General features: G+C 54.9%; 1 protein-coding gene across 4 annotated transcripts in view; it reads left to right on the plus strand.

Annotated features, from left to right (window-relative positions):
* The window catches only part of NOL4L (nucleolar protein 4 like), a 129,462-nt gene that overhangs the window by 43,761 nt on the left and 62,698 nt on the right, over positions 1–23,003 (plus strand). For 3 of the 4 annotated variants that reach the window (XR_013831508.1, XM_079944150.1, XM_079944156.1), the window contains exons 2-4: positions 7,880–8,035; positions 13,968–14,079; positions 22,726–22,835. Coding sequence is in view for 3 of the 4 variants with exons in the window: in XM_079944150.1 (XP_079800276.1) it covers positions 7,880–8,035; positions 13,968–14,079; positions 22,726–22,835 (378 nt within the window). In the remaining variant the exon portion in view is untranslated. Of the gene's footprint in view, positions 1–7,752; positions 7,771–7,879; positions 8,036–13,967; positions 14,080–22,725; positions 22,836–23,003 lie in introns of those variants that run through there. The other variant, XM_079944151.1, reaches the window with a different exon arrangement.

The following is a 23,003-nucleotide window of genomic DNA, read 5'->3' on the forward strand; positions in this document are numbered from 1 at the left end:
AACTGAGGCCCAGGGTCAGGGCTCATTGTCCTCAGGCCTGTGACTTAACCTTAGAGCACCTGCGCCCTCCTGGCACGCCCAGGCCAGAATTCCTATCCTCCAGGCCCTACCCTATCCTGCTTGAGAGCGCCTTAGCTACTCCCTCCCTCCATCCCTTAAACCAGGGTCATTGCGCCAAGAGGGGGACACGTTGGCCCGCTACACCCCTTTCTCTTCCCACTCCTTCCCCGTTCACCCTTTCCAGACATCCCACAGTTAACAAAACCAAAAAGAAAAAAAAACGAAAAAGAAAAACATTCAGAGCTGCTTGAAGGGTGGCATCCCTCAAAGGTAGTGCTGTTGTTTGGGGGCTGATCCCCAGCACCTTGCCCTGTGGCCCCGGCGTGTGCATTTCGGTCCCCGGCGTGATTTGAAAGAAGATGGAGGTTCAGCGAAGCAGAAAGGAAGCCTTGGAATATATGAGGCCTGTTCCAGATGGCAGGTGCGATGCGGTGGCGGCTCTGCACTAACAGTTGGAGATTGTGCACAGGGGTGGAGAAGAGGCAACATTAGGTCCTCCACGCCTTGTTTTTGTATTTATTTATTTATGCGGGGGGAGGTCTCATCCCTCCGCCCCATCCAGGCCTACAGAGCTCAGTGCAACCATGGGTCCGAAAATTCTGCTGTGAATCTTTATCTTGGAGTTTTCTGCTTTTGGTTTTGGTTTCCAGTCTGCAGTAAGTAGTGTTCATAATGTAGGGAAATTCAAATACTGTCCTTGTCCCATTAAAGTAACGGCCCCTCTCAGTCATCTGAGTGCCCTTTACAAACTGTGACCGGCTTCTCTTGGAGATTCTGAGGAAAGAATTTCTGGATATTTGGGTGACGGTTTTCATTCTGGTTTTCTGTTCTTTTCGTTCTCTCCATTTAGTTTGCTTTTTAAATTTCATCTCCACCATTTTCCTTTCCCTCTGAGGACCCTTTGCAGGAAGCTGACTCCTCCCCTTGGGTCTTCTTTCAGCCCTACCAGTAGTTGGAATGAGACTTAGTGGGAACTCCCCAAAAACTGCTACCCCCATTTCCAAAACCTTGGTCCCGCCTGAATTGATTAAAGTGTGGTTTGGGGCACGGGAGGAATGGCCACAGTTCCAGAAGTTGGGAGGAACACGCAGCTAATAGCGTTTGCAGTAGCTTTTGCCTGTAATCTGGCTGGCCCTGATGGGATGGGGCAGCATCTTCACACGTGTCTGTGCAATCAACCTCCTGAAGTCCTGGGCTCCCAAACAAGTGGTAGCTAAAGGTGTGTTTCCCCAGGGGTGGGTTCTGCTCACTGACTTTCTCCTCTGACAGCAATCTCGTTGATTTTTTTTGAAATAAATTTATTTATTTTTGGCTGCATTGGGTCTTCGTTGCCATGCGCGGGCTTTCTGTAGTTGCGGCGAGCGGGGGCTACTCTTCGTTGTGGTGCGTGTGCTTCTCATTGCGGTGGCCTTTCCCGTTGAGGAGCACAGGCTCCAGGCGCACGGGCTTCAGTAGTTGCAGCACGTGGGCTCACTAGTTGTGGCACACGGGCTCAGTAGTTGTGGCACATGGGCTTTGCTGCTCCGAGGCATGTGGGATCCTCCCAGACCAGGGCTCGAACCCGTGTCTCCTGCATTGGCAGGCGGATTCTTAACCACTGTGCCACCAGGGAAGCTCGTTGATTTTTACTCTTTGTCGAGAGCTGCACCAAAAGGGCTCATCCTAAGGACTGTTTGCATGGTTTCTTCCTCTACCTTAGGAACCCAATTGAGAAATGTCCCCACTGTTTAGCCTCATTCTCTTAATCATGGACACTTCGTTGCTGGAAGGCATATGCCACTACTATAGTGATGGTGGTGCACTAAACGGCACCCCGGTGGCCTGAAACGGTGAGCCCACTTTGATAAGTGTATAACTTATTACCAGCAAGTGACTTTGAAGTTCCAGTGGAGATGACAGAACTGCAATCCATTAGCAATTGGACCTCACCTGCCATCAAGGGCAGGAGTCCGTTTAATTGGCTTAGTGGGAAGACGGGCAAAACTCAGTCAGATTCAGGAGCTCACCTGAGAGATGACTCCCAACAACAGCCCGCGAGGCCACCCAGGCAGGGGCCTGGGAAGACATGCTCATCTCTCCCCTAGGTTTGCAGCCCTGGGCACAGCAGTCCCCTTTGTGCCGAGCATTCAGATCATTTGAGGAAACTGAGGAAGCCAGAAAAAGACCCGTCAAGGGATGACCTGCTTAAGTATTAATTAATTTTGCCAGGGAGGACTTAAAAATCAGATGTCAGGATGCTGGGCACTCCCGCTCTTTCTATCCATTAGCCACATTAAGCCTCTGGGTAGGTGTTTTGAATTCATACTAATGTTGCCCAATGAGATTCTTTTCTTCCCACCATTAGGAAAATGGGTCTTCCCTGGAGAAGAAAGTATTAATATATTAGGCCTGGCAGCACGGAACATGTTTATTCTTTTTTTTTTAATTTTTTAATTTTTTTATTCTTTTTTTAAAAAAATATTTATTTGGCTGTGCCACCTGCGGGATCTTTGTTGTGGCATGCGGAATTTTTAGTTGCGGCATGCGGGATCTAGTTCCCTGACCGGGGATCGAACTCGGGCCCCCTGCACTGGAAACGTGGAGTCTTAACCACTGGACCACCAGGGAAGTCCCAGAACATGTTTATATTCATTATCCAATGCCAGTTTCCTTACTAGTTACCTCCCTGTCTCAATCACAGAGACATTCTAATCAGCAGTTCCCCAAATCTGTCATGCATTAGAATCAACTGGGGGGTCTGTTAAAATCCTCAGAGTGTCAGATTTGGTAGGTCTGAGGTGGAACCTGAGAATTGCGTTTCTAACAAGTTCACAGGTGATGCCTAGGGGCCACACTTTGCGAACCATTGTTATAAATATTCTGAAATACCAGCCTTGCTTAAGTAGACATTTGGTGGTTTCCTCAATGACTTGCAACCTGGTCTTTAGTTTGGAACCCAGATGGGCTGGTTTTAAGGAAGATGGTAATAACCAAGAAAGTTTGTAGCTCCATGAATTTTTTTTTTTTTTTGGCTGTGTTGGGTCTGTTGCTGCGCGCTGACTTTCTTTAGTCGTGGCAAGCAGGGGCTACTCTTCGTTGCGGCCTGCGGACTCCTCATTGCTGTGGCTTCTCTTGTCGCGGAGCACGGGCTGTAGGCAAGCGGGCTCTGGAGCGCAGGCTCAGTAGTTGCGGTGCACGGGCTTAGTTGCTCCGCGGCACGTGGGATCTTCCCAGACCAGGGCTCGAACCTGTATCCCCTGCATTGACAGGCAGATTCTTAACCTCTGCGCCACCAGGGAAGTCCCGCTCCATGAATTTTTAACAACTATTGCCATGTCTGGTTTTGTTGGCCCAAGTCTGGCTGGCTGTTTTTGGAGTTAGCTGTTTCAAAAGGATGTAGTAAGTTACCATGGCAATATTCTTCCCCACACAGGAAGGCCCCAGAGGTCGGTCCTGCACAACTGACCACGTGTTTTTTTTTGGGTTTTTTTTTTGCGATTCGCAGGCCTCTCACTGTTGTGGCCTCTCCCGTTGCGGAGCACAGGCTCCGGACGCGCAGGCTCAGCGGTCATGGCTCACGGGCCCAGCCGCTCCGCAGCACGTGGGATTTTCCCGGACCGGGGCACGAACCCGTGTCCCCTGCATCGGCAGGCGGACTCTCAACCACTGCGCCACCAGGGAAGCCCTGACCATGTGTTTTTCATGGATTTTCCCATGCGGTGCTGCTGGGTTCCATTCCATCACTCCTGGTTGGCGTTCCCAGGAAGTGGGGAATAGCCAAGAGGCTCCAGCCCCACTCTTTATCCAGCCTGTAGATGACGTGAGCTTCCTTTGTCAACCCAGGGCCCAGCTTGCTTAGGGCTGTGGATCAGACTAAGCTAACTTGGGTACAAAGCAGAGGTGGTTGGCAGAGGCATCCCAAGGCTATGCGGAAGGTGCTGTCCACTCCCTAATTAGCAGCTCAAGCGTTGTAGAACTGCGTCTGGATTCGCGGCTAGGAAAGGCATGTCTTTCCTGCAGCGCTTAGCATGGAAGTTATTACCTCTGTGGATGCAGGGCATGGCAGAGCCGTCTGTGGCACGTGACTGCCGTGCGATCCCGTTGTTCTCTTCCCAGGGTTCTCCTTGAAGGCCACACAGATATCCTGGTGTTCCACCCTCAGGGTGTAGTACACATGGTGTCCAGGTGGCCACAGCTCACCAGAGGACAGTTCAAGGTGTGGCTCTGCAGACCTTGTGTGGTTTGAATTCTGGTTGCTACGGGCCCTCTCGTTTCCCGTGTACATTTCTGCAGTTGAGATAGACCGATTACAGGACCCAGGTTTGAACAGCACAGGAGATGACAATCCATTTTTTGTTTGTTTGTTTGCGGTACGCGGGCCTCTCACTGTTGTGGCCTCTCCCGCTGCGGAGCACGGGCTCCGGACGCGCAGGCTCAGCGGCCATGGCTCACGGGACCAGCCGCTCCGCGGCATGTGGGGTCTTCTCGGACCGGGGCACAAACCCGTGTCCCCTGCATCGGCAGGCGGACTGTCAACCACTGTGCCACCAGGGAAGCCCCGACAATCCATTTTTAAAGAGGGAGCATCCCTGAATAGTTTCTCTGGGTTAATTTTATGGTCACGTTGGGCCAGGTACAAAGCTGTTGGTTACCCGCGCCTGCCTGTGAATGGAGGTGGGAGGCTGGGACCGAGGCAGGTCAGGCACTGGGCAGTGTGTTTTGCTGTTTAATCTGAGTTCGTTAGTTATACCTTGACTTTAGGAAAGCTTATTCCAAGTATTTGTGACAGCCTTATTAGCATGTTATTTTGCATAAGATTCTGCATCTCTTCTGATGGTGGTTATTACCTCGGGGGACCCCTTCTGTAACCTGAATGGATCTATGTGGCAGATGCCTGACTTACGTTCTTACCTGAGCCTTGGAACATCCAACTAGGACTTTTAGGTTCATTTTACAGGTGAGAGGAAACAGTTGTTTTTTTTTTTAAATTAATTTATTTATTTATTTTTGGTTGCATTGGGTTTTCGTTGCCGTGCACAGGCTTTCTCTAGTTGCAGTGAGCGGGGGCTACTCTTAGTTGCGGCACGCGGGCTTCTCACTGCGGTGGCTTCTCTCGTTGCGGAGCATGGGCTCTAGGCATGCAGGCTTCAGTAGTTGCGGCATGCAGACTTCAGTAGTTGTGGCTTGCAGGCTCTAGAGTGCTCAGTAGTTGTGGTGCACGGGCTTAGTTGCTCCGTGGCATGTGGGATCTTCCCGGACCAGGGCTCGAACCCGTGTCCCTTGCATTGGCAGGTGGATTCTTAACCACTGCGCCACCAGGGAAGCCCAGGAAACTGAGTTTTAAGACGTGAAGAAGTGACCTGTCCAAGGTCACCAAGCTGGTTAGGGGGCACTTTCCATCTCACCTATCTAAAATATTATCTTTCATCAGATTGTCTTTTTTCTCTCTTCCTTCTCATCAAATTTTATCAACTTTTTCCAGAAGTATCTGTGTTCTGGCCTGAAACAATTTTATGAGCAGAGAGTCTATGCACTTGTAAGCAGCGAAACCCATCATTATGCCTCTGGGACTCAGATTATTGAAATCTGGAACTACCCACCCCATTATACTTTTAAAAAATATACCTTTTAAAATTAAGTTTAACAGACACACCGAAAAGTACACAAATTGTAAGTGTTCAGATCAATGGCTTTTTATAAACTGAACCCACCCCCGCTCAAGAAATAGAAACCCAGTTGTATTTTCATTCTTAAGTTTCTTTTGTTTGTTGTTGTCAATGTGAACCTCTGGTTAGCAGTGTATTGTAACTGACCTGTCATAATATTTGTCCCATGCATCTCTGTCACGGCAGTATTTGAAGATCTCCAAAATGCTGGTAGTTACAAGTCAGCTAATGAATTAGCCACTGATGAGCCCAGGACTTCAGAGGGGGACTTCAGATATCCTCAAGACGGAGATAACAGTAACTTCTGAGAGGGTTTAAGAATAGCAGTCATGGAATTTTACAGCTCATCTCATAAGTGAAGCTCAGGGAGGTTGAAGAGTTTGCCTACGATCTCACAGCAAGCAGTCAGGACCAGCAAGCTGCTCTTCCTACACAGGCGCGCGAACACACACACACACACACACACACACACACAGGTACCTGCTGAGAAGTCCCCATTGCAGTGGATGCAGGGCCAGTGAGGTCACCACCCAGGGTCATCACTCATGGACGCTGCCCACTAGCCCTAGTGTTTGGTCCCTACGTCCCAGATGCCCTTCCTTTCCACCTGCTCTCAAGTGGGCCACTGGCAAAGAGATAGCCCTGCTATCCTATCATGGCACGTTGAGAAAATTGCTGGATAAAAGCAAACCCTGCCTGTGCCCAGAATGTATTGTGAGTGAGTGTCCCATTCAGCGTGCCCTCGATTCTCCCTGGACGACAAAGACCAAAGTCCTGAGCCGGCTCTGACCCTTACCAGCCACCATCCCACAGGCAGGTCCTGACCCTAACGGTCTCCCAGGCTTGTCGCGATGTTCAGCCCCGTCCTGGCTGGGGGAAGCTTGGCAATGGGCAAAGCACTTCTTAATGACAATATTTATCCAGCAGTTTCTGTGGCCAGGCTTGGTGCGAAGTGCCGCGCGCACATTTCGCTTACTCCTCTCTGCAGCTTATGGGAAAGGTGCTTCCGTTATGCCCAGCCTCTAGGTAAAGGACCTGAGGCTCAGAAAAGCAAAATACCTGCTCAGGGTCACACAGCCACGTCAATGATGGGGCCCCATTGCAACTGGAGAAGTGTGTGTCTCAACTACCCTGCCTGGCTGCCGCTTACAACCACCCAGTCATTCAGCAGCTGTTTATTGAGCCTACTGTGTGCCAGGCATTGTGCTCTGTGCTGGGGAGACAGCTGTGAGCCCCCAGAAGAACACCCCCTTTCCCCCTCCAGAGAGCCAACGTTCTTGAGTGGGATCCTTGGGGAAGAATTCTACTGGAGATGTGTGTTTTGAGCACTCTTGGAGAAGAGCCTGCCTCCTTTTTCCCAGATTCCCCTCCCAAACACTGCTTGCTCTTCCTCTTTGAAACCCCCGGGGCCCTCCAAGGCTCCACTCTGGGAGATGGTGGCTGAAAGCCCAGTGTCCCTGAGATCCTGGCACTCCTTTTTGGGGCCAGCTGACGGCACTCGTGCCAGCCCAGTAAGAGGCTCGGGGGGTCCACGGTCACCCCACTCCTGTGGCCCTGCCACCTCCACGTGGCCTTGTGTCTGTCATTCTCTACGTCTCCACACACAAAGAGCCCGGGTGCCGTTGCCGGCGCTCAGCTGCTGGAGTGGGGAGGTGGGCAGCGGTGAAAAGCTTTTCTGAAATGCCAGGGCGAGGCAGGAGTCACCCAGGTGATCCGAGCCGTTTCCCTGGGACCCTAGCCCCCGACCACAGCGAAAGGTGACTGCTAATTGGGGAGCTCTCGATGGAGCCGCATCTATTTAGCACCGCCCCCCTCCCCAGAGGCTTCCAGGATGGTCTTGGCACAGTGTGTGATTCGAAAGCTCCCTTCTGAGCCTGGCACAATCTGTCTGAAATTGTGAACATGGTGGCTCTTGGTTTTTTAATTTGTTGTTTTTCTCTGCCCATTGTTTCTGGCAGATTCAGTAGCAGCAGCCACCCTTGACTCTGGAAGCCCCCTCCCTGCGGCCCTCTCCGCGGGCTCCTGTCCCCCAGCCCCCCAGACCTACCGTCGGAGGCCTTACGGGGTCAGCGAGCAGCGGTGTCCCTGCCCCTGACCCACTGCCCAGCCACAGGGCCCAGCTCTCACCCTGCCATCATCCCTGACACTAACACAGCTTGTCCACCCTGTCGCAGGGGGCAGATGGCCTGTCGGAGCCGGAGGGCATCTCTCTGAAGCGGGTCGCTGTGGTGGAAGATTTCTTTGACATCATCTACTCGATGCATGTGGAGAGCTCAGCGGAGCCAGGCAAAGCCCCCAAGCACGCTGGGCAGAAGAAAACCTACCGAGCGGTGAGATTTCTGTCTCTTTGCCTCTGCTGGCAGCCCCAGGCCTTGGCAGGAGGCCATGGGATCCGCACATGTTGGGCAGGGGGGTGGGGCAGGGAGCTGAGGCGTGATGAAACAGCCTTTGGGGACCCAGGGGGGCACAGGGCAAGGGCATGGCAGCCAGAGATGGCTCATGGGGCGAGGGGGCGGGCTCTGTGGTCTGAGCACAAAGGAGAAGCAGGTTGAAGGGAGTGAGAGGGAGGGAAGGAGAGGGATGAGGGAAGGAGGAAAGCCCTCCTCTTCCTGGTTTCTGCTTCACTCCATCCCCCCAGCCCCAGCCTGGGGCCGCAGTTGGGGGTGGGGTGGCTAGATAATAATAATCATCAGAGCAAATGCTTCCATGGCATTTACTGTGTGCCAGGCCTGTCCTGAATACTCCTATGTGTGAGTTCATTCAGCCCCCTACGACCCTGTGAAGTCAGTGCTGGAAGTTCCCCAGGGGAAGTCTGAGGACCTGGGCCCCACCCTCTAGGAAAGCACAGTTCGATTTGGGGTGGGGAGGCTGAGAGCAAAACCAAGATACGAGAAACAGAAATGTGTCCAAGACTAGCTTCGAGGGAACAAGAACCCAGGTACGCCTGGTCGTTCAGCAAAGGCCCCTCCAGACACCAACTTTCAGTGCTAAGCCAGGGGGACTTCATGGAGAAGGTGGCAGGTGAGCTAGCAATCTAAACTTTGGGTAGACAGAAGAGAGCAGAGGCGGCAACCTAGGGTGGGAAACACCACACACCGGGCAGTGGAGGGGATGGTGGCCGGAGCAGGAGGGGCCTGCCTGGGTTCTGGTCCTGCCCCCCGCCATTGACCCCCATTGCCATGGCTCATGCCCAGCTCTGAACCACTTGTCTGGCACCCACCACTGAACCAGTAAAGCCAAGCACTTGATGTTCATTCAAGCCTCGCAGCAGTCCTGTGACAGAGGTGCTGTGGCCCATTTCACAGTTGAGGAAACTGAGACCCAGAGAGGTAGGCTACCGCTCTAAGGTCACACAGCACTGAAGTGGCAGTCAGCTCTGCGTTGACTTTCTCTCTGGCTTCCTAGAGACCTGCCCCTCTGTGATGGGGCTACCTCACCCAAAGCGGATGCGAACCCTCCAAGTTCTTTTATAAATATCCTTGGAGTGCAGCGGAGGTGGCCTGTATAAGTCTATAGTTTCCCCATATGGCCTGATTTTTTTAAAAAAAATCCAATAATCTGGTTTGTCCTTGTCCTCAGAAGATGGCCTTGGCTCTAAATGAGTCTTAAGGATGGACCCGCATGACAAGGACCTCAGAGAGATGAGGGGTCGGGCTGAGGGAAGCAGGAGATGATGGTCCTATCTGCCCCGACCTCTACTGCTTCTCAGCACTTGTGCGTTGGGCAGCGGCTTGTGGGAAGGGAGTTCTGAGGGTATTTCCACCGGAGGGTCATAAATGGAGGGAGGGATACCCGAGCTGGGGCCTGTGTGGGCCCCTTGGTACTGATGCAACCCCGCACACTTTCTCAGCGTTGAATTTGCCTTGCTGGGAGCCGGCACGTGCCAGGCTCTGCGCTCAGCACGTCCCCTGCACCAGCTCTCTGAGCCATCACACGGATGAAGCAGGTGCTGCTGTACCCCCATTTTACAGATGAGGAAAGCGAGGCTCAGAGAGATGAATAAACCTGCCTTGAGGTCATCCAGCTGATGTTCAGAGCCAGGCAGCTGTCCCAGAGCCCACACCCTGAGCACCACACACGCCACCTCTCTACAAACCTCCTATGGCCAGCTAGTGGGGTCCGCTGACTTGCTTGTACCAACCAGACCTCATGATTTCCCTGGTCCCCTGGGTGCCCAGCCCCCAGTCTCGCCCTCGGGCACTTCCTGGGTGTTTACGAAGGCTGGGGTCTTCGAGCTCTGTGCTGCGGAGAGGGCGGGGCTGGCTGCACCCGCCAGGCTCTGCGTCTCTGGGCCAAGCGGACGTCCAGCCCTTGGCTCTGCGCTTCCTGGCTTCTCGTCCATATGCCCGCCGCGTGCCCCACTTCCCGCTGCCCAGCCTGGAGCTGGCACATGACTGGCAGCGAGCCAGCTGGGCTGCGTGCAGAGCTGGAATTTCAGCAGCAGGGCCAGGGCTGAGGGAGCAGGCCAGGCCCTCCTGCAGTGGGTGTGAGGCCGGGGGGCCGCCGTACCCCCTTCCTCCCCTGTGTGCCTCCTCTCCCTTCCCCCCTCTTCTCCATCTGTCACCCTTCTCATTGCCACCCTTTTCCTTTTGGGGGGATGGGGCGGTGCCCGCATGCTTTTGTCCTCCTCTTTTCACCTGCTCCCATTTTCCTCAGCCCAAGCCTAGCTCTTCAGCCCCATCCATGCCTGTGGAAAGAGACCCGCCCCCGCCCCCAAAGGAAACTCCGTGCTGCTGGGTGCAGAGAGGCACAGCCTGGCGCTGCGGGCTTTGCGTCAGGCCCTTCGGAGGGGTTTTTGGACCTGCCTGTGTGTGCTTTACCAAACGTGAATCCTGGGACTGCCTTGCTGTCTCTGGGGACACCTGGGACCTTCCAGATTCTTACAGGCCTGGGGTGCCTGAGGGAGCCGGAGCCTGGAAGGGAGATGGGCAGGCTTGTTCAGGGCATGAAACGAGGCGCATTCTTCAGTGGGCAAAGGGCTTTCTAGGGATCAGAGAGGGCAGGTAATGAGCTTTTCTGAAACTGGAGGTCTCTGAGCCAGGGGTGGATGGCTGTTTATGACGGACAATACAGGGGAGTCCCATCTTGGGCAAGAAGCCCCTGCCTTACTTTGCCTCTGACGCAGCGTGACCTGAGGTCCAGAGGATCCCGGGGAGTCGTGCCAAGGCAGGGGTGTGGGTTCTACAAAGTTCGCTGAAGCCACATAGAGGACTGGTCCTTCTTCAAGGGGCATTTCTGGTGTCTGCACCCATCTGAATTAGGGTGATCCCCTTTGCTTCCTTCCTCTTTCCCAGGGTGCTAGTAGGCTAGATCGGGTTCTGGAGTCCTGATCTGGCTGCCCAGACCACTTCGGAGCTGGGGCCAGATGTGGTCAGCAGCTGCTGCAGGCCCACCACGTGCTAATCCACCCGCAGGGCAGAAGGAGGATCTTGTAAAGTGGTGCAAATCCCCCCAATTGGCCTCATCTGTCTTTGTTGACCTCTGAGTTGGGGACCGAAAATGGGGCCTTGCAAGTCAGCAACTCTGCAAATAGCTTCTGCTCTCCCTGCCAGCGAAATCTCACTCAGTTTTTACTACTAAGAAAAACGTAAAAGGCACATTCATTTATGTGTTTCAGTGTCCAGGCAGGAGGCCTGAGCGTGAGGCAACAGACAGTCCAGGGGCTCCAAGGGCAGCTGGGTGGGGACAGGGGTCCTGGAGCTTCCCCTCTTAAGTGCAACAGCTCCATCTTTATCTGTGTCATGTTTTGGGCTTCAGGATAAGAGTCTATTTCCAGAACACTGTCTGTAGCTCTAAAACTATCTGAAAACCACCATCCTACTGACCAGGGCATCAGCTGGGATGGTCCTCCTTGTTTCAGCTCATCCTGTGGGTCCTGTGGCCTTGGGCATCTGTGCAGTCAAACAAATGGAGGTCCCATTTCTCATGTGGACAAGGCAGGAGCATGAACCAAAAGATGCCCACAGGAGGTCGAAGGCCCCAGTGGGGGAAGGCATCGTCCTCCATTCGGGTCCCTGCAGCAGCGTGGAGCTGGACTCTGCACTTTACTGGCTCCCCGGGGAGCTCTTAGCGAGGCTGCAGACATTCCAGCCACGCAGGGCAGGGCTTCCCTCCCGGGCCCTCGGAGAGCTCCAAGGACTTCTTACCCACCCGCCTTTGGTCCAGCCCACCTGCCCGTCCATGGGACCCAGGGCCAGAAGGCGTGTGCCCGGTGCGCCACCTCCCTGTGGCACTCCGGCCAGCCTTTGCATACTGCTGGGTCCCTGCCAAGGCCGGGAGAGCTGGGGCTGCCACTCCGGCCCCTGGGTAGGACGCTCTCTCGTAACTGTCCCTGTGCCCGCAGTGGGCCAGGCGGCAAGCAGGGCCTCTGCCTATGCCACAGGCAGCCCTCAGCAGAGCAACCCACCCAGGAGGCTCTCCCTGAGCCCTGCAGAAACTCTGTCTCTGCCCAGCGGCCGGTGAGCTCCGGGTAGTAAAGTAGGGCTTCTTTCCCCATGGTGTCACCCTTCCTTTCCCAGCAGACTGCAACCCTCCTCCTCCACGCCCTCACCTCAGCTCTTCTGGGGCCTGACCAGAGAGGCCACACCTCGGGCACCTAGGAGGTCATCTGCTGGCCCAACTGAGCCTTGGCCCTCTGCTTGGCACAGCGGGCATCCTCCCCTCTTGCCCGTTGACTCCTGCAGCCGTCAGCCCCTCAGCAGGACCCACCCCTCCCGACCCCGCAGGCCCAAGAGGGACCTGCCACCCCTAAGACTACCAGGCAGCCCCTGGCCGGGGATGAAGATGTCCACATGCGTGGCAGGAGAGCCCCCGTGCCTCGGCCCTCACGCCCTCCCATCCACCAGCTCCAATCAGAGAGCAGGGCTTTGCCCTTGTCCCTGACCTCCAGAGGAAGGCAATCAGACAGGGAATTTGGAAGGGAGATAACTCATCAAGGAGCCTGCCTGCTCCGCAGAGCATCAAATCAGCTGAGAAATAACAATTGTGTCACCAAGATCAACTCTGCATTTGTAGCCGGCCACCAGGCAGGAGCGGCCCCTGGAGCTCCGCAGGCAGCACAGCCTAAGCTGGTCCTCTGACGGCCTGGCCGCAGCCGGGGGGGCCCCCTGGCACCCCCCCAACCCCATCCACTCTGCCTCACCCCGCCCTGCTTCCTAGCCACCACAGAGATGGGGCTGGGCACGTGTCCACCCCGCAGGAGCAGACCAGGTGCGTCCTGGAGAGCAGCCCCTCCTACTGTGGGCTGACCAGCACCCTTGGCCAACTTTCCCGACTGGGCTGCGGCGAGAACGGCGGAATGCTAGGGTGGTGCTGCCCCTTAGTGGAGAGGAGCGGAAGGGCCTGGGCTCTGGGAAACGTGAAAAACAGCAACTGGGCAGCCACCGGCCTCAGCCAGGAAACCCGGGTCCAAGAGGTCCCTCTGGGCCCCTCAGGCAGCCAAACCAGGACCAGTGGGTTTCTCAAAACCCAGAACAAGAGGAGAGGACTGAGCTTCTGGGCCCACACCCCGCTCTTCCCCACTCCCCCACCCAGTCTCTTTCTTGTGTCGCCTCCCATCTCTTTCAGCTTCCCTCCCACACTGCTTAGTCTTTCTCCCTAGCTAGGGGGGGCCCCCTGGAGCCAGCTATGGGGCGTGACCTGGAGCTTGGTTTCTAGTCTGGCATTGCTCTAAGGAGCTGTGTGATCTTGGGCGAATTGGTTCACCTCTCTGGGCCTCATAAACTCACCTGGAACAAGGGGGTCCCTAAGAGTCTGTCCAATTTGAAAAATCGAACCGCTTGGCATCAGCCTTTCACAGCTCTCTTGATCTGTGAGTAGATCAAGGAATAGCTTGTAGAGCTTCGGGTTCCATTTATAGGCCCGGAGCCGGTCGCTTTGTAAGTGAGGCTCAGTTTCTTCATCTCGAATTGTGGAAGTTGTCTCCTCCTACCCTAGACCAATGTTTATCAAGTCATTTTTCAGTAGTAGCAATGATATGCTGAGAGGACTATTCCCAACTTATGAGAACATAGGTTAAAGACTAGATGATGTTTCATTGTTTTGCTCATTCAATTTTTAAGCTTCTTTCATTGAAAAATTTACAACTGCTGGTATTCTGCAAAAGTACTGACTCATTTCCATGGCTGAGACTCTAAGACATCTGCTCCTTGCTCCTCAAATCCCTGCCCTTCCTGGCAAGGGCAAAGCACAGCCCTTGGTGAACCGGTGACCAAGCCACCTCCCCAAGGGTCCATGTAACAGCAAACCTCCTCTCTCTCCCAGATCGCCGAGACCTACGCCTTCCTTCCGCGAGAGGCTGTGACCCGGTTCCTGATGAGCTGCACAGAGTGTCAGAAGAGGATGCACTTTAATTCCAACGGCCTGGAGCCCAAAGGTAGGGGAGGAGGTGGGCGTGCTGGAGGCTCAGGGGAGGCTCTGCGGGGAGGGGCTCTCCCCCAGAAGGGCCTGTCCTTTGCTGGCACGGACAGAAAAGTGCATGGCCAGCAGTTGTCACAATTCCCAGAGGCCAGTGTGGGTCCATGGAGCTGCCCAGAGAGCCTCATTTTAGGTTTGTTTTTTTTAAAACTTTTTTTAAAATGTCAAGTTTCACTTAAAAACCAATAGCGCATTCCTACTGCCCTTCAAGACTCTCCTCTCCCACCGAGGTCCCAGATGGAAATGGCCACCTCGCCCTGTTCCCTAAGCTCTGCAGTACTTGCCTCCCAGATCTCACCCCAGGCGGCGTGCACGTGGATCTGGTCTCACTGACCCGACTGTACACTCTCTGAGGACAGGAGCACACCCCCCACTGCGTGCACCCGCCTACCCTATAGCCACCCACCTGCCATTAGCAGGCCTCCCTAAGTATTTGTCCCCTGCCCCCCACCCCCAGTGCACACCCAGGAGATCTGTGGGGACTCGTTAGAATTGAAAATGCCCAGAGTACTTGTGATCAGCCGAAGGTGGTCCCTTAGACCGACATCCAAGCTCTCCAGCTCTACCCTGCCCAGTGAGATCCCCGCTTCAGTCTCCCACAGCCTCTACCCGAACATCCCAGAGGCCTCCAGTAAGTCTGGGCCATCTGTTCGCAGGTGGCTTTGGCCTAGCGAGACAGGCCGTTGTGTTTGGCTGGTGTGACTGTAACTCAGCACTGAGACATGATGCCCCGGTGGCTGACTTATCAGGGCTTCTAGGCATCAGGCCCGCAAAGGTTGCTGAGGTCGGTGGGCATTTGCCTGAGGATGGGAACAGACTCAGAATGAAGGCTGAGCCATGTGCTCAGGTGGTGCCCAAGTGGCATCCACCAAATACGTGGAAAAACCAACAACGAGGCCCGATGACAGCAAAGGAATTGGAGCACAGGTGTCGAGTGAGGTTGTCCTCCTGGTTGGTAGTCCCCGATACGACTTCGGACAGCAGCCACCTCACCAGACCCAGAGGCTTTCCTGTCCTTGGGGGCCATTAGGCCATGGCCACTTCACTGAGCTCATTGGATGACCACTAAAGTGTGAGGGGCAGGAGTTAATCTAGTTAATCCCTCATAAGTGCTGCGTTCCTGGTTTAAGAGCAGGGGCTCCAGGGCCGCACTGGGTGGGTTCGGATCCCGGCTCTGCCGCTCAGCAGCCATGTGTTCTGAGCAAGTGACTTCACCTCTGTGAGCCTCAGTTTCCTCATCTGTGAAATGGAGTTAACAATGGCACCTATCTGGTGGCGGGGGGGGCAGGGTTCTGATGAAATATGAGAATTAATCCCTGTACCTGGCACAGGGCTCCCATGCAGGAGGAGTGAGCCATGGCTGTGGCAGTTACTGTGATAACGTGTGGGGCCTGAGTGAGGCCCCCCTGCACCAGGACAGCACTTGGTACCTGCCAGTGGGCCAGGAGGCTTTCCCTGCTGCATTCCCCGCCCTGCCCGGGTCTGGGTCCCAGGGACGCGGGCCCTGGTGGTAGCTGCTTGGTCCCTGCCCGCCCATCCGCCTGTCCCCTCCAGCGCTGGCCTAATCGTTTCCATAGCAACTGGCAGAGTCAGACACAGAACCTGGGGGAAACAAAGGCAGGCCAAGAGGGACTGTGTTTCTGGGCTGCTCTGGGGCGCCTGCAGGCTCTATTCTGCTCCCTTCTCCACGCTGGTGTGGAGGACATCCTCACGTCCCCGACTCCCCAGTAGAGGCAGCAAGGTCTCCAGGGGGAGGGAGGGGGGACCAAGGGAGGGGGAGAGGCAGAGAGCACACGCCCCAGCATCATGGGTCCTGTGCTGGAGCCTCTGTCCAGGGGCTTGCGCCAGCGAGACAGAGGGCAGGCAGAGTAAGGCTGCGCCGCGCCCATCCTTGCCTGTCCTCGGGCAGAGTGCCACTTCCCTGTCCCCAGGAGTGGAGCTTCCCGTGCAGGAGACTGTGTGGCCTCAGTGTCTCAGAAAGTGGGCTTGGGGTCTGGCAGGCCTGGGTGTGCCGCCCCGCTCCCTGCTGTGTGTCCCTCAGCAGGTTCAGGGGCCTCTCTGAACATCAGCTGCTCATAACAGCCCCATGATCCTGTGAGGGCTCTGTCCCTGTTCACAGCTAAGGAAAGGAGGCACAGAGAGGTGGTAGGGTGACTTGTCCGAGGTCCCCAGAAGGCAGGAGAACTTACCTTCCCATCAACAAATGGGAGTAATGCTTCCCTCTCTTTTTTTTTTGTCCACGCCACGCAGCTTGCAGGATCTTAGTTTCCCAGTCCCCAGGGATTGAACCCAGACCCATGGCAGTGAAAGCCCAAGTCCTAAACACTGGACCACCAGGGAATTCCCCCGTCTCGGTTTTCATGAGGATGCAATTGAATTAAACGAGCCCATTCTGCCAGGCGCCTGGTGCCGTGGGTGCCTAGGGAGCATCAGCCTGTCCCCCACCCTACCGCCGTGTTGTTGTACCACCCAGGCACAAGGCTGCCAATGTCCAGGTGTCCCACGGGGAGATGCACGGTCAGTCACCCACCCAGGTGAGCACCCTGGGTCCACAACCTGGCCGCTGGGCAAAAGGGAAGGGTTTGGTTTCTGGAGGCTGCCAGTGGAGAGCCTTAGAGGCTGAAAGGCTCCCCTGTCTGCTTGATGGCCAGAGGCACTAGCGCCTGGACCACCCTCACCAGCTGGCAGGTTCTCCCTTCTCCTGCCCCAGCTGAGAGCCTGGAGATCCTGTCTCCGCCTGCCATGCTGGCCTCTCTGGATGTGGTCAGCTGCTCCGACCGCTCTTTCATAGGCACCCCTGCTCTGCCAGCCTTCCCTCCTCCCTCGCCCGCCCTCCGGGAAATCAGAGCCTGCCCCAAGGCCCAGAGGCAGGCCCCAGGTTCCTGTCCCAGGAAGGTGGGGCCGGAGGGAGACAGGGAACAGGATGGAGCCTTCTCGAGGGGCTGCTGGGAGGACGCCTCGCTTCCTGGCCTCATGTTATAAAGAAAGAAAGGAAGCAAAGCAGCCTCCCCTGCTCAGTGGTTTGTCCCGGCACGGGGGCGGGGTGGGGGGGTAGGGGGCCGGACAGTCCTGTGCCCTCCCCCAGCGCCAGAAGCACGAACAAAGGAGGCTGCCGGGGATCAGGAAGTCCGAGGATGGGAGATTCCAGGGCCTGCCGGCTCCACTCTCCTCTTCTACCAGCCCCTGAGTCTGGACTGGAGGAGGCAGAGATGAGAAGTGGGTGTGCCCTGGGCCCAGCTCTGGCTGCAGGGGTGAGGGGCCTCGGGGGGGCACGTTTCACGTTTCTTTGATGTGATGAAATACCATTTGCATGGCTGCAGACTAGGAGTTAGCAGTGGGCAACGCCAGTCACCTACCGAAGGGTCCCTTCCTCAGCAAGAGCCATCCACTCAGGTGGCAGCGCCTTTGCAGCCGGGCCCAGACTCCTCTGTGATTTCCAACCCCCTCCCTGCCTGGCCCCTCCAGATCCCCCCTTCCTGTCCTGCCCCATGTGACCCCATCCCGGCTCATTCCTCTGCCCTTGCAGTCTCTCCTGTGCTGGCCTGTCCTCTCTCGGCTCTCATACTCACTCGTTATACGACCTGGGGAGGTTGCGTAGCCTCCCCACGTGTGGCTGCCTCATCTGTAGAGTGGGGTTATTAACACGAGCACCCACCCCACGGAGTCCTTGGGAGCAGCACGCAGGAGGGTCTGCGTGGCGCTCTGGCAGGGCTCAGTGGCTGTCATCTGAGTGATTGAATGGAAGTCCTGTTGAGATCCCCCCTCCACAAGGCTGCCTGGAGCTCCTTCACAGCCCTGTAGCTCTTCCTCCTTGGAGCGCTAATGGACTCGCCATCAGTCCTGCCCTGCTGAGCACAGGCACCGTCCCTACGCCCTTCCCCCCACCGTCCCCACCCCGAATGCACACACATCAGTGCTCCTTGAAGACTTGCTGACCTATTGATTCGCTTCCCTGGGAGAGAGGTCTTTTCATCTGAGCCAGCCCCAGGCCTGGCTTCTCTAGTTCCAAATCTGAGCCCCATGGCAGGCTGGCCGCTCTCGAGGCTCCTCTGTGCCAGGCCTTCATCGTGCACACGTCCTTCAACCCCCAGCTCTGACCCCGAGAGCTCTCACCCTGGCATCCAGCAGCTACAGCTGTCTCTGGACGGAGGAGTTCTTCCATCCTGTAGGGGGAAACTCATGAGAATTGCCACCTTGTGTTCCACCTGGAGGATCCGGGCCGCCACCTCAGCTGGAATTTGCGTTGATTGGCAAATGTCACTGGAGCCCAGCTGTGATCAGCTCTCGGCTTGGCCCTGGGAGAACCTCTACATCGCTGGTTATTTTCAAGGCCTGTAAAACTAGGACTAGTGCTTGGGCTGGTTTCAGTTTTTCTTGGCAAAAAGGTGTCGAAACATTTCTTTGTGTGGTTTCTCTGCTTCTCTCACCAACAACCTACTGGGTTATTTCAGCTCCGTGACCCTTCCTAGCTCCTAACTCACCCGTGGTCTCAGGTTACCTGTAGTGGCTCAGGCGTGGCCACTGTATTTGTTGACCACAGCGGGGACCTGGCCTGCCCATCAGAGCCCAGGGAAGCCACTTCTTCCTTGTTCGTGTGTCCACCTTAGCTCATCCCCCATCCCGCCGCCAGCACCGGACTCCACGGCGCCCCCACTGGCCCTGCTCCTTAGCTCTTTCCTAGTAAGCTGTTCATCTTCGTGTGTGGCACTTACCACCCCCGGAACCATTTGGCTTCCCACTGCCGAAAACCCTGCCTGCCTGTCTTCTTGCTGTGGTGTGGCCGAGCTCTGGCCTCCCACAGCCAGCTCCCTGGCATGTTCCCTCACCTGGAACGTGTCCCACCCACCAAGGTCCCGCCTCCCCGACAGAACCCTCACTTCCGGAACTGCAGATGCAAGCATTTCACTGCACACCGATCTCGGATGGATTCGTGTGTGTGCCCGGGATGTCCCTGCTTCCCCAGACGAGGGCATCCGGCCTCCTCTTCCCGAGCTCTCCTGGCTCACCTCCGGGCCCTGGAAGCAGTTGCTGATCGGTGGACCTGCTGTGGAGGGAACAGGCCAAGGAAGACCCCTTCTCCCACCCCCCAAGAGTGCCTTCCCAGCCATTGTGGGTTTTCTCCTAAACCTAGCTATACCTGGCTTTTTTAAAGTTACCTTTTCGTAAGTAGTCATGGCTTTCAGGCAGGACACGGGTGACCATCCATAAAGGAACACAGTGTCCGGCCTCCATGGACAACAAAACACAGAGCGTCGCCATGGCAGCCGACGAAGTCTTCATTTGAGTCTCTGACCGGCGACCCTTAGGGTGGGGGTCCCTTCTCATCTACCATGTTGTCCAGCAGCTTTTCAGCAGACAACCACGTCTTTGAGGAAATGAAATGGAAACGGCAGAGTCCTCCATCTGAAGACCCACATTCCAAACCAGGAACCACGGCTCTTTTGAGTGACCTCATCTCAATGTGGCTGCAGTGTCTGCCTCACCTATTGTATCCAACCTCATGGAGCTGCGGAGGCCAGGTCCCAACACGCCCCTGGGTTGAAAGAGGTCACGTCTGGGTTGATGGTGGGGCGGCAAGAAGAAGAGGACCCAAGGTCACAAAAATGCATTTTAGTTTCCCCACAGCACTGGGCATCTGTGTCAGAGGGGCCGGTGTGCACTGGTGTTAGAGAACCCCTCTGCCACAGACCAAGAGGAAATCCCTTAAGAAAAAGAAAGGTTTGGCCCATTCTAAGCCAGTTTCTGAGACATTCTATTAGCGACATTTACCTCCTCCTGGACAAACGGAAATTCTGCGTAAGACAACATAGCTTTAAAAAGCAAAACAAGGAATTCCCTGGTGGTGCAGTGGTTAGGACTCACCGCTTTCACTGCGGGGACTGGGTTTGATCCCTGGTCAGGGAGCTGAAATCCCACAAGTCGCATGGCACGGCCCAAAGGCAAAAAAAAAAAAAAAAACAAAGCTATGCATTTTTATGAAACTTGATAAGAAGTGTTATTCAAGCTGTACAGTCACCAGAAGGACACCATCCCAAGACGCATGGACCCTGTTTTCTGCAGGGCTGTTCCTGTCTGCGCCAAGTAGGAACTGCCCGCTGCCCTTTGGGTAGTTTCTCCCCCTAGTTTGCAGGGGCCTTTTTTTTTTTTTTTATGTACATCCATCCTTATTGGTGTTTTTTTTTTTTTTTAGTACACCTTTATTGGTTTTTTTAAATACATCTTTATTGGGGTTTTTTTTTGCCTCTTTTCTTTTTTGTGACAAACTATTTACAACACAAGACGTGCCATTTTAATAATTTTTAAGTGTACAACTCAGTGTTAGTCACAGTCACACCACTGGGCGATCATCACCACTGTCTGTTTCCAAAACATTTGCATCACGCCAAACAGAAACTGTGGACCCGTGAAGCAGTAACCTCCCATTCTCAGACACCCGTCCCCGGAAACCTCTCTTCTACTTTCTTTCTTTTTTTTAAATTTATTTATTTATTTATTTTTGGCTGTGTTGTGTCTTCATTGCTGCAAACTGGCTTTCTCTAGTTGTGGCAAGCGGGGACTACACTTTGTTGCGGTGCACGGGCTTCTCATTGCGGTGGCTTCCCTTGTTGTGGAGCACTGGCTCTAGGCACGCGGGCTCAGTAGTTGTGGCTCGCGGGCCCTAGAGCGCAGGCTCAGTAGTTGTGGCGCAGGCTTCGTTGCTCTGCGGCATGTGGGATCTTCCTGGACCAGGGATCGAACCCGTGTCCCCTGCATTGGCAGGCGGATTCTCAACCACTGCGCCACCAGGGAAGCCCTCTTCTACTTTCTGTCTCTGTGAATGTGCCTGTTCTAGATGTTCCATCCACGTGGAATCACAAAGTATTTGTCCTGTGGCGTCTGGCTTCTCTCCCTCAGCAGAGCGTTTTCAAGGTTGCAGGGGCCTGTCTGGCCTGGGCTCTGGCTCTGGAGCGGCAGATTCTGCAAATCCCTGCCTTTCTCCACCTCAGTCCTGTCACCCACTCCCGTCCAGCGCATCTCCTGGGCGCGGTGCTTGTGGTGACGTGCAGGCTTTGGCCTGTCTGGAGGTCGTTCCCACTTCTCGCACCACTCAAACCCCAGCCCATGAACCAGGGGGGACATGGGTCAAAGGCCTGGCACCCTTGGAGACGGGGGGAAGAGGCAACCAGAGAACAGGTAACCAAGACTATTCCCTGGACGGAGGGTGAAGCCAGGTCAAGCGACTAAGTGACGAAATGAGGCCCCGCTTCGTGTGACGGGTCCCAGCGGGTGACTCCAGGGTTTCGAGCTTGGTCACAGCAGGAGACATCTGAAGGGGAAGCTGGACTGGAGAGAGACGTGATGGGCTCCCTTCGAATCATGCTTTTCGTCTTCTTGACTTATTCCTGTGCCACTGCAGTCTCTCCTAAATGGTACCCACCGTGGCACCCAAGATGCAGAACACAACGGCTGGGCAGTGTCCACTGCAGGAGCCTTTGCAGAAGGCAGCATGGCCAGACATTTCAAGAGTTTCCGAGTATTCCTACCCTTTGACCCACAAATTCCACGTCTTGGAGTCTGGTCTAAAAAGGAAACGATCATAAATACAGACCAGTATTCCTGCACAAGGATGTCCCCTGCAGTATTTATAGTAACCCCCAATAGCAAACAACCTAAGTAATCAATCATAAGGGAATGACTTAAGGAAAATAGGATAAAATAGTACAGGGCTATAAAAATTATACTTGCAAAGCAAAACGAGATTTTTGATGGTGGGGGAAGTGCCTATGAGAAAATGTTAAGCAAAAAAAAATTTTTTTAAGCAGACTGTAATTCTCTGTATGCATTGTGATATCAAGTATATAAAAAAGAGAAATCACAGGGAAAAAATAAACAAGCATATGCCAAGCTTCTTGGTGCAATTATGGTTTTTAAAATTTTTCTTTACATCTTTCCACACTTTGCAAATGCTCTACAAAAGGGATATGCGTTACTTTGATGTTCAGGACAAGAAAGCAATAAATGGGAGGAACAATGCTCCTCTCTGTGTGATGAAAGAGGAACTAGAATTTGGGCATACTGGAGGCCTGGCCCAGACCTACAAGTGATGTGGTCCCTGACGGTGCTTTGGGGGGGATATGGTGGGGGTTGGGGGACGGGGCGGGACAGTGTGGCACGTGAGCTGGCTTAGGCCAGCACTGGAAACTTAAATGACTTCAGGGGCCTGGCAGGCATCATCGTTGAGTGAAAGTGTGCAGCACAATAGGGAGGGGTGGGGACTGTGGCAAAATGGAGCCCTCACACTCTGTCTAAAAGGAGCGGCTGCTGCTCAGCTGCAGTGGGTGTCTGCCACGTGGGAGTGCGGGCCCTGTGCGGCCAGACCTTCCATTTCTCAAAGGAGTCAGAAATCCCTGGTTTTCAAAGGTGAACTCTCTCACTAAACACTGGCACTTAAGTGTCATGCAGTCCACATCCACGGGCCAGGCACGGCGGGCGAGCCCCCAGTCAGCGATCTCCGGCCTCCCCTCCCTCCTCCTCAGTCCCTGTGTTGGGTCCCCCACGTGGGTGCCAGGCTGCTGGTGGCCCACAGCACAGGCTGAAAGGGGCTTCCTTTTCTTCTTTCCGCCAGAAAACGAGCCTCCCTCTCCTCTGGTCTCCGGGATTATCGATTACAACATGCCCCTCACCTCTACGTACCTGAAGCAGATGAAGTTGCGTGTGATGAATTCCCAGGAGCAGGTAAGGCGTCCGCCCCCTTCACCCCCCCTGGAGGCGCCCTGACTTGCCTGGATATGGTCGATCCTTTCCGAGACCTGTGTAAACACACTGGAAATCAAAGAGGCCCTTATCTGGTTATCTGGGCCATGCAGTCCAGGCTGAGAGGGGAGGGAGGGAATGTGTTCCTAG

The sequence above is a fragment of the Stenella coeruleoalba genome, assembly GCF_951394435.1.
Source record: "Stenella coeruleoalba genome assembly, chromosome: 15".
Classification (NCBI taxonomy): domain Eukaryota; kingdom Metazoa; phylum Chordata; class Mammalia; order Artiodactyla; family Delphinidae; genus Stenella; species Stenella coeruleoalba.